The sequence below is a fragment of the Malus sylvestris genome, chromosome 15 (genome assembly GCF_916048215.2).
Source record: "Malus sylvestris chromosome 15, drMalSylv7.2, whole genome shotgun sequence".
Lineage (NCBI taxonomy): Eukaryota > Viridiplantae > Streptophyta > Magnoliopsida > Rosales > Rosaceae > Malus > Malus sylvestris.
The window spans coordinates 4,130,807-4,147,684 of record NC_062274.1 but is presented as its reverse complement, the minus strand read 5'-3'; the positions used below and the strand labels follow the sequence as shown (position 1 = coordinate 4,147,684).

The 16,878-nt window shown below is 36.9% G+C and overlaps 3 protein-coding genes, 1 long non-coding RNA gene and 1 pseudogene across 4 annotated transcripts; 1 reads left to right on the top strand and 4 right to left on the bottom strand.

The window, feature by feature from the left end:
- Positions 1–301: 301 nt before the first annotated feature.
- Positions 302–2,202, bottom strand: LOC126603637 (inorganic pyrophosphatase 2-like). The gene is made up of 4 exons (XM_050270556.1): positions 1,971–2,202; positions 1,769–1,890; positions 1,381–1,582; positions 302–934 (listed from the first exon to the last, which is right to left on the bottom strand). Exons 1-4 carry the CDS (start codon positions 2,109–2,111, stop codon positions 545–547), a joined length of 855 nt encoding a protein of 284 aa, XP_050126513.1. The 5' UTR covers positions 2,112–2,202; the 3' UTR covers positions 302–544.
- A 469-nt stretch (positions 2,203–2,671) lies between these two features.
- On the bottom strand, positions 2,672–6,783 carry LOC126603632 (homeobox protein ATH1-like). Its single transcript, XM_050270550.1, has 5 exons — positions 5,584–6,783; positions 3,885–5,158; positions 3,350–3,696; positions 3,173–3,233; positions 2,672–3,091 (listed from the first exon to the last, which is right to left on the bottom strand). The coding sequence occupies exons 2-5, from the start codon at positions 5,016–5,018 to the stop codon at positions 2,927–2,929; spliced, it is 1,707 nt and encodes a 568-aa protein (XP_050126507.1). The 5' UTR covers positions 5,019–5,158; positions 5,584–6,783; the 3' UTR covers positions 2,672–2,926.
- A 2,176-nt stretch (positions 6,784–8,959) lies between these two features.
- Positions 8,960–10,458, bottom strand: LOC126603645 (uncharacterized). The gene is made up of 2 exons (XR_007616316.1): positions 9,994–10,458; positions 8,960–9,227 (listed from the first exon to the last, which is right to left on the bottom strand). It is a non-coding gene; the product is annotated as an uncharacterized LOC126603645 (long non-coding RNA).
- A 1,959-nt stretch (positions 10,459–12,417) lies between these two features.
- On the top strand, positions 12,418–13,066 carry LOC126603643 (60S ribosomal protein L23-like; annotated as a pseudogene).
- Positions 13,067–15,840: 2,774 nt separating this feature from the next.
- LOC126603641 (abscisic acid receptor PYL2-like) lies at positions 15,841–16,699 on the bottom strand. The gene has a single exon (XM_050270562.1). It carries the CDS (start codon positions 16,581–16,583, stop codon positions 15,975–15,977), a length of 609 nt encoding a protein of 202 aa, XP_050126519.1. The 5' UTR covers positions 16,584–16,699; the 3' UTR covers positions 15,841–15,974.
- Between the last annotated feature and the right edge of the window lie 179 nt (positions 16,700–16,878).

The following is a 16,878-nucleotide window of genomic DNA, read 5'->3' as shown; positions in this document are numbered from 1 at the left end:
GAGGCCGTTTAATATGAAAATTAAACGGAATTAGGTGAAAAGGCACGAGGTATAGTTTAAGGTGTATGGTGAGCATTTACCATAATTTATGGTGGTGTGCAAAAGTGCACCTAAATGGTTAGGTAGTGCATGATTATTTCTCATTTCTTTTACATGCCACGTTCATGTCGTTGTTTGACCGGCGAGATTAAATTTTTATGTTGTTAAACTGTGAATTTGTTTGATTAATCATATTGATTATTGCCTCATCGTACAATTTTTAGATTCATAGTTTAACAACATAATTTTGCCATTCAGAGAATAAAGTGGTAAAGCTAAGTCATTCCATAGAAGTAAAGGTACACAACAAAGATGGAGCCAAAACAAGTAGGAAATATGGATTGGTATTCTTGGTGCCCCAATTCCTAATCACTGGCAAAGAATTGTTCCCACACCCTTAGGGTTAAATCAGTCGATCAGAACAATGCGATTGCTTATTTGTACCTAAGTTCTAATTTTCCTATTTGTAAATTACAGTAATTTATAATATCGTCTTGTTAAACAATTACTGGCGAGGAGACGGAACTGGGAGGGCATTTTGAAAGGCATCATGGGCAGAGGCAGATACCGAACTGCTTTGAGACTTGCAATCAATTGGAACCAAACGATTACTTCTCTCTTTGCCAGACTTGTCTCCAATGAAGAATGCCTTCACTGTGTTGAGCAAAATAGTCCCGAGCTCATCGCACTCGTTCCACTCGTGAATCTTTGCCTTGGTAAGCAAGGGATTGGCAGAAATCAAATCCCAGATTGGATAGTTCTTCCTCGGCAACAGAAAGTCCCCTTCTTCAAGCTTCAAACCCGCGCAAAAATCGGGAGCTCCATCTCCAACATAGATGAAATGCTTCTTCCCATCTGCTGCAACAGAAGCTCGGATCTTTTCCATCACTAAACCCTGCAGCAAAAAGTTAAAAGGCTTAGGATCCTAGAAGCGCTTTTGGGAAGTGCTTTTAAATGACTAAAAGCGCTTATAAGAAAAAGTAATTTTGAAATCTAAAAATATTTTCTCCAAAAAACGTTTTTAATCATTTTAAAGTTTCTGACAAGGACTACTAAATGCTTCCTACAAAAGCACTTTGATTTTTAATAAAAATTTCGACAAGCTTATTATAAAAATACTTCTATTAAAACCATTTATGAGTAGAAGTGTTTTTTATAAGGGGTGTGCTATCCACATATCCCATTTTATTTATCACACCCCTTTTGATAATTTTTGTCTGTTGATTTTTTTCAATTCATCCGATCCGACGGCCAAAAATAAAAAATGTGTGTGAGAAGTAAAATGAGGTGTGTGGATATCACACCCCTTCTATAAAACCGCTCCACGGAGCCCTAATTTACCTTGCACATGTTGGGAGGGCAAAGAGTGCAGCCATGGGAAGACGAGATGAAATCATGGAAGGGCAAGATTCTCAGCCTGCGCTGTTCATCAATAAAGCTAGGGTTTGTCTTGATTTCTGAGAAGCAATCCATTATCCCATGATGCTTCAATATTGCGTCTATGAAAAAATCATTTGCATCACTTAAAACCCTCAGATCACACCTGCATATATGTGTGACAATTATAAATTACAGAAAGTACGAAAACGATTTCCGCACACCATTCTTTTTGTTACTTTTTGCCTTTGAATTAAATAATTGAAAGACAAATCAAACATGGATGTCCAAAAGGAGAAAACGAGTGTGCGAAAACATAACATAATTTATGTTCACAAGAAGATGAAATTACCCAAAAGCATGGGCTGATTTAATTGCAGAGACAATGTTGGGATGGATTGGAACCCTCTTTAAGCACTCCGAAATGTCCTGAATTGTCTTTCTGCGTGCATGAAGCGCCGTCATCATCCGATCCTGAACATCGAGTTAGTAATTACATACCGCTGTGTGTTCGAAAATTCGTTATCATAGTTAGTACCATTAATTAAACAGACCATAAGAGGGTTCCAAGGCATGGTAGGGAGGAGCTGAGTGAACAAGTCCTCGACACCCAACTCGTCCACGACCCAGTTGTCGCTGTCGCAGTCGATGATCGTCTTGTCAAAGTCGAAAACAACCACCATCCCCGCCGCCATTGCTCCGAAATGTTCAAAGAGAGTGGCAATAGAAGCAGTGTGTTAATTGTGAGACAGAGGAGGATTGGCCTTACTGTGTTTTTATAGGGTTGCTTAGCAAAGTGGTTACAGCTTAGCAAGCACTAAGTCCCTAGCTATTGGGATGTGAAGGGGAAAGAGTACGCAGTAACTGGTAAGCACATACTTAGTGGACGATGTTTGTGTCCTGCTTGAATTCTATCTCTTGATTCGAATCCTATAAGAACAGTGCACTTGCATACTTTTGACAATGCATGAAATGTTATATATTCTGAGTGCTGCAATTTATAACTGGACATGCAAATTACAGTATGACACGTTAAAAAATATAACTCAAATCATAGTGTGACACGTAAACAAACATGATTCATTTAAAACAAAAGGAAAGTTCATGGACAGTACAAAATATTTTTCGAAGTGATTTCTTTAAGGAATCTGCACACTTTTTTTTTTCTCATGCACATCCTCATTTATTTCCGACTTAGATCAAACAAAATTCAACGGACATAGATTAACAAGAGTTCAGAAGAAGAAAACGAGCGTGGAAAATCATTTTAAATTAAATATTTTAGTAGTGTTCTTTTGGTTAACAGAAATATATAATTCAGAACCAAGAGTAGGCATTGATCAGGACTTCAATTCTGCTTTTGCTTACAAGAAATTTACTCATTAAAACTTTTAACTTGCATACAGGAATATACACTTGTAATAATGCTGTGGAATATTTGCATTGTTTCCCTACATCATGATCCAGATGTGCCCATTCCTTCCATTTGCTATGTACCATTTAAAAACCTTCAATTCACACCAAATTTGTGGTTGTTAATCCTAATGTGGTGGCTTCTGTGGGTTCTCTCGAGGTTTTCGTTTTGACGGGTCTTTCTTCGGTTCATCTCCGAGTACATTTCCTCAATCATCGGTTTCCATAGCCGGACACGGGCATTTATAAACCAATTGGATACCTAGTATAGCCAAATATGTAGAATAAATGAGTTCTTAGAAGCAATGGATTCAAATTCCTAATAAAATCAGTGATCACATACCTGGTTTCTTGTCAATCCACTTTTGACTGCAAGAACATGCTTCTCCGAATCTTTAGGGTACCTGAAAATTGATTGAATAGATAAGACATGTTATCGATAACAAATTGTTTGAGCTCATTCTTGAAGACGGGTATTATAATAAGCCAAATTCTAAGACATGTTCATAAAAAAGCTCACGGATGAAGGAAGTTCTGAAACATCCATGCACGTAACACTGAGACGGATCTTTCAGGCAAACCTCTCTGAGGTCTCCATATTTGATGTTCTTTCTTCTTTAGTTGCTGAAGAGCCAACTGCTTATGGAATTCAAAAGACCTTTCGCTCTCATTGGGGGATGCAGGGCTTGAATTTTCACTTATCAGAAGGAAATGCGTGCTAACCCGCTCCCTCAGACTATTATACAGCACAGAGATAGTTTGAAGCACAAAACGAGCGTGTATATGAGGATCTGTCTCGGTTGCAGCATGAAATGCTGATACAACTGTATGAATCTCATCGACACATTGGTTGTAGCAGTCATCAAGCTGCATCAGAAAGAATAATATCAATCTGTTAAAAGTGCCCAAATACTATTTCTAAGTCCAACACATTCGAAAAGAAATGTTTCAGAACAGGAAAATTCGGGGTTTCTACACCTTTTGGATATAGAAAATTTATTTGACAACCAAATCAGATAATTTAGACTAATTAATAGCACAATACAACCACATACCATCTGTAAAAGGGCCAGCAATTTGGTTTTCTTTGTTTTGATTTCCTGTTTTCGCAATGCAGGCTCCTTTGGCACCTCAAATCTACCATCTAAATCATCATCCATGGCCGACATCCCTCTCTCAGACACGAGCCTGGCAGATGAAAAACTCGATTGGTCTAGATTTTCTAAAGAATAGTTTGCGATATCAGAAAGCATTTCCTGAACCACATGAAGATATTTTGATCCACATATTACTTGGGATAACTGAGGTGGTTTGCAAGAACCGTAATTTAGGGAAAACTCCTCACTGTTGCTAGAATATTGCTCTGGTGAGGCAAACCTTGTTTGATTCAGACAAGGTTGAGCAATCCCTGAAGAACCAACATCTGAACATTGATTTCGGATTTCCAAAGGCCTGGACGTGGCAAGAGTTAGAGCAAGCTCGTTGCTAAATTTGGAGGAATTGGAAGAATTATATGTCATCACACTTGCACCATCTGATGATAACCATCCATTTGGATCCACATTTCCAACAGATGAATACGTTTGAAGCCCTATTCTTACTGAAGATCCATCACCAAGTTCCAAAGGAGCTGCGTACTTGTTGATCTCCCACTGTCTATTTACGCTACCAAGCATTTCATCATATCCACAATTCACAGAGGCCGCGAGCGGAGAATTGGAGTTGTTAGAGCAGTCATTCAAAACATAAGCTTCTGAAGAATTAATCGGCATTGCTGAAATCGCTAAATTATTGAGATTTTCTTGAAGAATAGTACTACCCCTCGCTGCAAAAAGGGCAGCAAGCGATGCAGAAGAATGTGGTGTTGCTTGGAACACCGTATTATCAGCGAAACTTGAACTGACGAATGAGGATTCTCTCACATTGCTCCCTCTTTGAGAAATAAGAAATGGACTCGATTCAGCCACACTAACGCAGTTTGCGTTGTTAAGATCAGAATGAGAATCCACGACAGGTTCTCCATGAAAGGTTGAAAGCACTGGAGGCAAAGCCATCATACGGTTTTGGTGATTGAGATCAAAGGAATAGGACTGTACAAGAGAGTTCACTGTGGTGTGTGGTACAACCCCATCCATGACTAGAGCATTTCGGCTGTCCGCCGGAACATTATACATCTCATTATCCATCATATCAAAGGGAAACAAATTTCACATTTCATTTGGCATAATTGAAAGATCGGGAGATAAATATTCTATCAGCCAACTCTCTTCCATCATGAACCGATCAATTTCAATCAATCTTAGCCTGGAAAAAATTAAATATCTTCCACCTACATTTCAAAGTTTAAATTCAAGTAAATAGCATGAAACGGTTGGTCAGATTAAGTGCATGCAAGTAACAATACTTTCACAGAATGGAATTTCTATAGACCAATCAATTGAAAGTGTCAACCCAATACAGTTTCTTTTCATTCGAGTGACATTACAAACTAATCTAAACTACGAAGAAAATGATTAGTAACTTGGGCACAAAGCGGGAGCACGCTATCCTAACAAACTTGACTATATCAAAATGTTTAAACCCAGTGATAAATTTAACAAAACTGAGAACTTAATCATGCAATCAGTAGCAAATTACATGAAAAAAAGAAGATTAAATGTAAAAACTAAGGTAAACATTTAATAAAATAATTAATTAACAGTTAATAAATTAAATACTGCAGTCAGTAACAAACAAACTATGAAGGTAACAAACCTGAGAATGCAGATTCTTCCCCAGCAAACCTTCTCTGAAGCAAAACAAATTTATGAAAAATCTCCAAGCAGATTCATGGGTTTTTTCCCAAATCAGACCCCCAAAAATTCGAATGAAAAGCAAGATGGAAATGTTGATTGACACAGAATGTATGTATACTTCTCCTACCAATAATAATTAATAAAACCAGAAAGCTCACAAAAGATATGATTCTTTTGCTTTGGCCTTAAAAGCCTAAAAGGAGTACAATGAAAAAAATAGGAAGAAAAGGAAGGGAGAATATGCAGTGGTGAGCAACTTTGTTCCCTTAACCAAAAAGGAACAAGAAGAAAAAGCTAACTCCTTCCCTCCCACCTTTCTCAAATCACAAGAAATATAAAAGCAACACAAAAAGTTGAAGTCTTTTGTTTTGGATGAACAGAAAAGTGGGGGATTTGTTTTTTTACTTGCAAGCAAAAAACCAAAACCCAAGAGACTGACACATTTTCAGGAATCAGGAGGACCCATCAAAGTTCACAGAGTTCATCTCTCTCTAGCTTGAAGCCACGAGATTTAAAGGAAGAAACAGAAATGGGTCTGAAATATAGGACACCCATCTCAGACAAACCCAATAAAAGAACCAAGGAGAGGGAGAGAGTGGAAACGCCAAAGAGAACTAAAACCAACAAATGAAACTTGAGAGAGAGAGGAGACGTGTCGAAAAAAAAAAAAGAGAGTAAAAACCTCCTTGCTTTTTATCTAATTTTGACACCCAAAACCCTGATTGATTGAGAACAAGAGTAAATGTGGCAAAGAGGCTCTCAAACTTTCTCCTCAGAATCCAACACTAATGGCTTAAAAGCAATAAGGTGACAATGCTGATGACATTGAGAGGGGGAGAGAGAGAGAGCCAATTCACTGTGGCAGCAGCGCTAGCAGTGTACTTTTGTAAACATGCAGAAGGGACGAAGGAAAAAAAAATTAAAACAAACAGTGCTGATGCAAGCAAAACCCCAAAATCTCTGATCAGAAAATCTTGATAAATTTATGAGTGCAGTTACAAATCACACCCGACTTTTTTCCTTTTCTGCATGGATATCCAAACTTAAAAGTATTTAATCCTATGGGCTAATTATTTTATAGACTGCATTATTACTATGTAAGTAGGGTTTTTAAAAATCTAGCAAATAATGATGAGAATCTGCAGAAACTGGAGATGAGAGATACTACAATGATGAACAGTGGGTTTGGTGCTTGAAGTGATCTTGTTTAAAATTCTTGGATCATGAATTTAATACTGATAAATAATTTTCTATTGTGTAAAATATTTGGAAATTATAGATACTGGGGTCCCGACGATGTGACGGTACATGCAATCTGCTCTGAGATTTTGCTGGCCATGTTCCAGTACATGATTTGGCGGATACAAAGTAAATACACTCAAGTAATCAACGACTGGAAAAACTCATGTCTTTTTCTGACTTACAAGATTAAAGAAGTGATTTGGGAGTGAAACGCTTAAAAAAAAAAATATCTATGAAAAAAAACTGTGAAGGTTTTAGGTATTTGGTAAACTGAAAAAAATGACTTATTTTGGAAGCTGCTGTGAGAATAAGCTGAAATCAAAGGAAAAAGCTGAAGCTGCTATTTGTAGCTTTGGAAAAAAAAAAATTTTCAAAGCACACGGAGCTACAGTGCTCCTTTAATGAAAGGACCCACTATCAGATTGCTTTTTTTTCCAAAAGCATTTTTACAAAAAAATTTACCAAACACTCTGCTGATTTATTTCACAGCCGCTTATTTTCACAACACTTATTCTCACAACTGCTTTTTTTCAAAATAAAGCAATACCAAACTAACCCTAACTTACTTGGAACATTTATTCTTATTAATATAACGTTTTTAGTTATTAACATGTATCAATAACACGAGAAATATCATAACTAGAACTTGTATAATATGAGTATATTAATACATTTATGACTGCACTTATGCCATACAATTTGCTCCGGACACTGAATTATGTTATTTGGACAAGGATTGTCTACCCTTCTATTTTCAGTGTTTTTTCGTGTCCTCTTGTTTGTGTGGTTACGATTAAGTCACGTCAACATTTTATATTACTATTTATTTTTATCTTATTATTTTTATAAAAAAAATAATATAAAATATTGACGTGACTTAACCGTGACCACACAAATAAAAAGGTACGAAAGAACATCGGAAGTGAGAGGGCAGACAATCCTTGTTCACGTACGTTCTTTTCCCACCTTATTACATACTGCTATCTGAAAAACTAGCTGTCAACAAAACCCAAAAAGGTAAAAGAAACAGACCTGGATTGTCTGCCCTCCCCGTGCCCTCCTATTTTGTGTGGTCACGGTTAAGCCACGTCAATATTTTATATTGTTTTTTTTATAAAAATAATAAAACAAAAAGAAATAATAATATAAAATGTTGACGTGGCTTAACCGTGACCACACAAACAGGAGGGCACGAAGAGGGCACCAAAATGGGAGGGCAAACAATCCAAGTCCAAAAGAAACAAATAAACGTGTCTTGAATCTTGATATGAACTCCACAACAACTGTGAGACAACCAATCTAGAGGAAAAGGAACATGAATTGGGCGAGGGCCAAGACCAGTTTAAAGTACTATTTATGGACCTCAAGCCGAATGTAAACGCTTACAAGTATTGCAAAGTCCAAATGAATAGATGACCTATAAATCCTGATGATTGAATATTTGGAGAAAATTTGAAGCGTGAAGGTTCTTCATATCTTCATGTATTGTTATTAATTTAAAGATCATTTAGAAATACTTTTAAAATAGTTGAAAGTGTTTTTAATAAAATTAATTTTGAGTTCCAAAAGCACTTTAAGTGTTTTTTTAGATATGTGCTTCTTACAGAAATGATTTAAAGTGCTTTTTTATGATCCACTTAGATTTTTATTAATGATTGGTTTGAAAAATATTATCACCAAATGCGGTTTTAGTTATTTTTAAAGTTACTCCCAACCAAGCCCTGATGATAAATAATATGAATTATTATATATTTGTAGATAAATAGAAGTCATGAACCCAAACATTTACGATAAATAAACGAGTATTGAATTTAAATTGTTCTTGGCAAATTACACTACTAAATTGTTTGACCTGAAATTTTGGAGATTAGTTAAAACAAGCAGCTAAACCCGCGCGATGCCGCAGGTTACAAAACTTTGTTAAACATGTAGAAAATTTTGAAAAAGTATGTGCTAAAGAATAGTGTTTGTGTACATATATTATATGCGAAAATTGAGAACGCTGATATGCCATAGCTAGGTAGTGCTATTTACAAAATGTATAAAGATTACCTTCAACCCTTTGTAACCATATAGAGGTATTGAACGATTGATAACCATGAAAACTCATATGTATTCTATAAACAACATAAATCTACCAAGTTAATGAACTGCATTAAAAAAATCTACCAAATGAAAAATTCACTCGATATTTACTGTAAAGCCAAACCACTAAGGAATTGGAACTTATTTTGTAAAAAGATTAACCCTTCTTCGGATTGAACCAGCTACAACTCTTGGCGTTGGGAACCTCAAGCATTGTGGCAACTCTTCTATTCTCATCATAAACATCTGATTCTTCCAAATCCTTCCACTTCCATCCTAGAATTCGTCCCCCGTCACCACACATACACGTAAAAATCAGAGAAAATCAAATGATAAAAACACCAAATTCCAAATTTGCAGTAAAAACCAAATTCCAAACAATGATTGGATGCATATCCGAGCCATAAGGGAACCAAATTTAAAGAATTATTTGGACATGAAAACACAAAATAGCGGAGGGAAAAATTCATCAAAATTCTCTACTCAAGGATAAGCAAAAATTGGAAAATATTCAAACCCCAGAAGCTCTGGTTTCCTAAACGCCACATACGTCTGCATTAGAAAACATTGGAGTACTTAATTCGGTATAAAAGTGAAAAATTTAAGTCTTTTCTGTATAATGCAAGTGGTAGACATGGCAAAATTACAATTTGAGGGCATAAAAATAAAAATCTCGTAGGATTGCTACAAATACTAACAATTGTAGTCAACCAATTTACTAATATTACGATTTATCTTATGATATTTTTCTTGTTTTGTTAGATATGAAATTTAATTAGTAATATAATTTCATATTTACTAAAGCAAATGTAAACTCCTGTAAAACCACCATTCTCTTAAACCCCTGAAGATTAACTCTTACATCATTTATAGTGCAAATTTTGATGAATCAAATAAAGATTGTCAAATTTTTAAAATTTTAACATCAATTACAACATGAAGACCCAAAATTTGATTCAAATCAAAGTTGAAGAATCTATTAACTGAAATTTTGACATAAATCACAATCTATAGACCCAAGAGGCGTAGAATCAAAATATACCTAAGATTTGGTGATTGGATGACTGTGAGGGCCTCAAAAAATACAGGGAAGCTGGCGGATTCGCCGGAATCTGGGTTACGTATTGAGCTTCAATCTTCTTCAAACCTTCACCTCTCTAATGTTGTTGGTGGGACTCTCCTGAGTCGAATAGATGTGGTTGCAGGGTCGGCCACAACCGGAAAACTTATGAAAGCCGTCGGGAATGTCGAACCGAAACTGGGTTCGAGGGTTCTGGATCTAATGTTGCATGCTAACCAAAACCAATGGATTTGAAGATTGAGATCGAGTTGAAAATGCTATCGAGTGAGTGAGATTTGGGTTTCTCATTCAAAAATTGGAACGATCTCAAGCGAAGTGGCTCGTGAAATTTGGATTCTAGGGTTGGGGGAAGCAAAGAGTAGGGAGTGATACGGAGGAGCCCTTCGGACTCGTTAGGGAGCTTTTAGGTTAGAATTGAAGTGAGCAGGAACAATGAGGGGAAGGAGGAAAATTGAGTTTTCGTGTTGTGCTGTCGAAGATAATGAACAGTGCAACACGGCAGCGTGAGAGGAAAGAGGGAAGAAGAATTTTTTTTTTTTTTAAATGTATATATATTTTCTCAAACAGTGGCAGAAACGTAATAAAGCAAAATTAATTGGGACAAAATAGGAAGCACACTGTGCTTATGAACAGTGAATAAGTTATATTTGGGTTTTAGTATATATTGAATTTTCACTTATAAATTTCAACCTTAAAAATTGTAATTCCTCGGAGGGGTACGAGCACTTTTCGAGGGGTCTAAATGGAACTAGCAAAAGAACTTATTAATACACTTCTAGCTTGTATATATTACCTTTCTCAATTTCTGATTGCCTGATCGAATGAATGAAGAAGGTCAATGATAAAAAATTAATAAGAGTACGACATACGTAAAATTTGGTGTGTGAATAACACTATCTATTTACTATTCATAGTCGTATTTTTTGAATTTTTTTTTTAGCCTTCTGAAATTGATTTATCCCATAGAAGGCTATAAGCTACAAGCTTGAGATTTATCTAAGAGATACAAATTGAATGTGCTTCTTTATGTTAAAATTCTAAATCCACCTCTGCTTTAAAAAAATCGCAAACGAGCCAGACATTTTCCAAATTTCTTTGTTTGACCAGCTATCTAGGTTACCATACCACACACTACGCTCAATTAAGTGGCCAGAATTTTGCTGATTCACCGAAGTGTTAGAGCAAGTCCACTGGAGGACTTTTTGCCCAGCACCCAACCGAAAAAATAGGCCAGGACCCAGTGAATTTGCTCCAGCCGACCCAATTGACTGGCACCCAGCCCATGCCAGTCTCTAGCCCAGCCCATTTTTGACTGACCAAGGGACTGGCCTGTTTGTTTTTTTGCACTGGCGTGTGGCCTTCACGCTCGCGTGGGCGCGAGTAGGAGACAAGAAATCAGGCCGCGGGGCCCGCGCGCAGGCGCACTCAGACCACAACCCAGGCTCGGCGACGTGGCCCACTTGCAGCCGTTGGATTTCCAACGGCTAGTTATTCTAGACCGTTGGATTTTCAACGGTAAACAAAATTGAATTTCACTTTTAAACTGGACCGTCTGATCACAGATCAACGGTCCACGTTTTTTCCCCCAAAAAATTAAAAATTCACTTTTAAAAAATACATAAACTTTTTAATAAATTTTAGATATTATTATTATTATTATTATTTTATTTTTTATAAATTCAGAAATTAAAAATAAAATTATTATTTTATAATAAAAAATAATATTTTAATAAAATGGACTAGGCTATTTTTTGTTAGGGGTGGAGATACTTTGGCCTATTATTGTTCAATGGAGCCTACTACTGTTCACTTGAGTGGATAAATGCGCTGGGTGCTGGCACAAAGTCCTTAGGGGTGGACTTGCTCTTAGGTATCAGGCATCACATGTCCCTCAGGGAGTGTTTGTTTGACCGGATTAGAGGGAACTGGACTAGACTAGACTACTTGCTAGTGTAGTCTCATGTTTGGTGTGCACAAGGATTAGGTTTAATGGGATTAGATGGGACTCGCTGGGATTAAAGACTTCGTTAGGAGTTCTTGACCAAGAACCCTAATTTCGACCGGACTCGTAAGACCACCTGCGAGAGAGAACCTCGTTCTTCCTGCGAGAGAGAGTCTTTGTCATCGCTCCCTGCGTTTCCTGCTCCCTCCTTGCCCTGTTTCCTCATCCTCGTCCTTATCACCCTCATCTCTACGTCCTGCTTGTCCTTATCAGCATCCTAGTCACCCTCCACCTAAATCGCTCATCCTCCTCCCCCGTTCGATTCCAATCGAAGTAACCCCATCTCTCTCCATCTCTCACTCTCTCTAGTTGTTTTGAATTTTTTCCATCTGTTTTTTAATTTTTTATTTATTTATGGAATCTGGATTTATTGAAAGGTGTTGAATTTCAGAATTTAAGTTGAGTTTTGAGTCTCGTTTCCGCAGCAGGCAAGATGTCGAAGCGAGGGCGTGGAGGGTCCGTTGGAAACAAGTTTAGGATGTCACTGGGTCTTCCAGTGGCAGCCACTGTGAACTGTGCCGATAACGCCGGAGCTAAGAATCTTTACATCATTTCCGTGAAGGGGATCAAGGGTTGTTTGAACAGGTTGCCATCTGCTTGTGTTGGTGACATGGTTATGGCCACTGTCAATAAGGGAAAGCCTGACCTCAGGAAGAAGGTCCTGCATGCTGTTATCGTGAGGAAGTGCAAGCCATGGCGCCGAAAGGATGGTGTCTTCATGTACTTTGAAGATAATGTTGGTGTTATTGTGAATCCGAAAGGGAGAAATGAAAGGGTACTAGTCCAATCGGAAATGAGTGTGCTGATCCCTGGCCTAGGATTGCAAGTGCTGCTAATGCCATTGTCTGAATGTTGCTCTCTGGGCCTTTGAATAGGACAGATATATGATGAGTTGTTGTTGTTTTTGTTATTAGAAGGCAGGTTTTTCCTGAAATTTGACTAAATTTTGTTTCATCTTGTCGATGTGTTGTGCAAAACTTAAATGGATGTTGTTTTGTTCTAGATATTAAAAAAAAATAGAATTTAAGTTGAGTTTTTGCAGGTTGTATAATGCGATTTAGTTAAGGTTTATGTGATAGAGTTTGTCAATCTGTTAAATTTTATGGACTGATTGGACTGTTTGATGGGTTTCAAGCAGATTGCTATGTGTGTGTGTAGTGTGCAATGTGCAATGTGCTCCAGGGCTCCAGGGACAATGACATGGAGAAAGAGTCTATGCTTGTAATTTCCAGCGAAGAAGAAGAAGAAAGAGTCCCTGTTTGAACCCAATTTGAGTTGTTTGTGCTAATTTGGTGTCGGATTTTGTGAATTGCATGTTGAAAATTTTAGTATCATACTTCTTAGTTCGACACTGCACCAAACGCATCACTAAGATAATCCAGCTTAGTTTAGTCTAAGCCAGTCCAGCTTAATCTATGCAGCTAGTCTAATCCGAGACAATTCGGTGCAACAAACGCACCCTCAAGGTTTTGCACACACAGTCTCTCCCTAGTTTTTTCTTCTTCCCTTTTGCCGGCTTTTTGCCGTTGGATTCAGGGTTGACATTTAAGCCGCACGAACAAAGCACTGGACCAAATTATGCACCTAATGTTTGCCCTCCACAAATCTCAATGACCCTGTTTCTCTATCTCTCTGTCTCTCTTTTTTTTTTAGAAAGTCTTAACGAATCATTTTTTGTACTATTCACTTTTAACATTAAGAACATTTTTACTTTAAAAAGTTACTTCTGATCCTATTCACTTACAACATTTTTTTATCATTTTGATTAAAACTCAAAACTTTCAAACCATTTTCAATAGTTCTTTTTTTAATTCTTGCAAAAATTAAAGGCAGAGATCTGTCAATTTTTTTGCTCGATTTAAGCTCTCAGCCGCTTCTTTAATATGCATGAAAGCTACGTAGAAAAATATACCTTTTTTGTCAAAAAATAAAGAAAAAATATACGTCCACTCTGTATAATGAGCTCGGTTGATACAGAGAATAAAAAAATATATTAGATGCCGTGAAAGTTATTTTAGGATTCATTTGAATCGTTTTCGTAGCAAAAACACTAGTGTTCGTAAACACTTATGGTGAAAATATAATGTTTCATGAAAAATTATTAGAAGTGTTTCAGGAAGAAGCATCTAGTAGGTATTTCTCCATAAAATGACTAAAACGTATTTCTACTTTTTTTTGTCTGAGACACAATAAAACCTTTAATAACTTAGAGAAAAAGTGCTTTCACTAAGTAGAATAACTTGGTCTAATCCGATGCCATAAGAATTTTAGAGCATCCAGCTTCCAAACAAAACTTTAGGTCATTTCCGAAGGTTGACCAAAGAGCTCGTTTTAGCCATCTGGTTCTTCAAGAAATTAATATTTTAATAAACAATGCAGGGCCATATTTTTTATCATCTCCAACCGAGGGCCAAATGACCATATGGCTCGTTTTAGCTCTGTCAAAAAATCGTCTCAAACTAAGAGCCAAACATAATTTATTATTTAAATTTAAAAACTACAACTACAACAAATTAAATGTAATATAATTAAATATTTAAAATAAATTGTGAAAGGAACATGCTTATGAAAGGAGCTACAACTACAACTACACCCATTATAATTGTCCCATTTTGGCCGTAGAAAATGAATGAGCAAGGAAACATGCTTATAAAATGAACACCCCAACTTTGACCAAATCACCTTTCTCGGCCCAAAAATATAAACCCATAATTAAATATTTTTTAGAAAATTTTGGCCCCAAAAAATAAATTAAATATGATGTCAGCATGTGGCCCGGCCCGGGACTGGCTGGTTTGGGCTAGCCGGTTGGCCTTTTGACATTTTTTGGTCTAGTGAAACCTATGAGCTCTTTGCCCTGACCTTCGATTAGAGATAGTTTTCGAGCTATTTTCAGTTTTCTGACCTTTAGAACATTCGGTTGGAGGCCTTACATTCTCAATGTACGTAGGATTATATTATATATGAACTATTTGTTTAATTAATTGAAGACAAGTTTCAAGATAGTACGGGTCAAGTCTAGAGGAGGCCAATGGAACCCAATAAGATAATAAGAATAAAATGCTTATAATATGTTGAAACGTAAAAGGATCATTGCCGGATCATTTTTCTAGAAATTCGTCGTAATCATAATCGTTCATCGTACATCGTACTATCAGAAATTATTTTAAATTTTAAATTAAATATAAATAATACTTAATAAAAACTGATCGTACGATATATCATAAACGGTTATGATTACAGGATTTCTAGATCCCAAGAAAAGAATCCGGCAAGATCATTTTCCTGTTGAAACCAACCAAACGAAGTGCTTTTGCTCTTGTTATTTTATTGAAGAGAGAAAAATGATGACATTTAAAAAATAATATCCCCCATAACATATCTCGAATATATCCCAATGTCCAACTATTACGGGGTGGCTGGTGATTGAAGATGAACTTCATGCTCGTATTTCACATATTACATTCTGGATTCAATTCATGATGATGATAGCCAGAAAACATTTAAATGACTTTGTGAATCTTTTTGACCTCGAAAAAATAGACTACCTTGATGAAGCTACCATTTATATCTCCGAATCTTTTCCACCAAATCCTACAGATCAAGTGATCGGGGCCTTAAAATTTGATCAAACAACTAAAATTATTATAACTTTTAAAATGAACTTCTGTTTTTATAATCGTTGGGATCAAATTTTAAAGATCCAAATCACTTAATCCGTGAATTTTGGTGAAAAATATCCAGAGATAATCTCTTTCCTATCCCCGCAACCAAATAAAAATGTACATATTTATCAAATCCCCAACTGTAGCTAGTGAAATAAAAATCATAAAATAAAAAAGAAGAAATGGGAACAATATTCAACTTGCATCAAAATTAACAGCAATGCGCTAACCACTAAAATTTGAATTTTTTTTTTATAAAAATTATAATAGTCAATTCATGATTGATCATGTCCTCCTCCAGTGTTGCCATGCACAACATTCGCCGCCATAGCCACCACTCCAAGCTTTTGCAAGTTCAACTTGATCACAGTGTCCACAAACATCTTTGTATCCTCCCCGGTGTTCCCTCCTGGTATGTCCACCACATACGACTCCAAAACAATCGAGTACACCTGATTATTCCCCTCCTCACCATCGCAATTAACGAACTCATTAACCGAAGTAACCGACCTATAGTTATTAAGCCTGTGCTCCCCTCCCATAACTCTAAAGCTTATTATGTGCTTCTCGTCGTCCAAAATCTCCAGCCTCTCGGTGCTCGTCGACGCCGGGAGTCCCGAAACCACCGTCACCTCCCTTATGCTCCCAACTCCGCCGTCGCCTTTCATGTTGCAGCTCTTGATGAAGTGCTTGTATTTTTTAGGGTTGTCGAAGTTCCGGACCAACGGCCAAATTTGCTGTGCCGGAGCTTCGATTTTCTGCGTTATTAGCGACGTGCATGTGTTCGGCGACGGCTCGAATTTGTGGTACGCGTCGATGAGGCCCTCCAGCTCGGAAAACTCAGCTAGGGTTAGACCATATGGCGGAGCGTGGCCAGCATCCATGTTTGTTTGCTCACACGTGTGAAAAAACCAACACCGAATTAATTAGAGCATAGAAGGAGAAGAAGAAAATGAATGAGAGCTAGTAGTTCTAGGGCAAGTGAACCATCATATGAACACGAGAGGGGGGCACATTTATGCTTGGAGGTATTTTTCTTTTAGGACGGATATGCCCTTGAGATGGATTTTATTTTAGTTTTTATTAAGTGGCCACCAATCAGTGGGATCTATCTATATCTGAGAAATTTTTCAGATTGTCGGAAATACGATCTGAACATAAAATGTATTCTACAAGTGA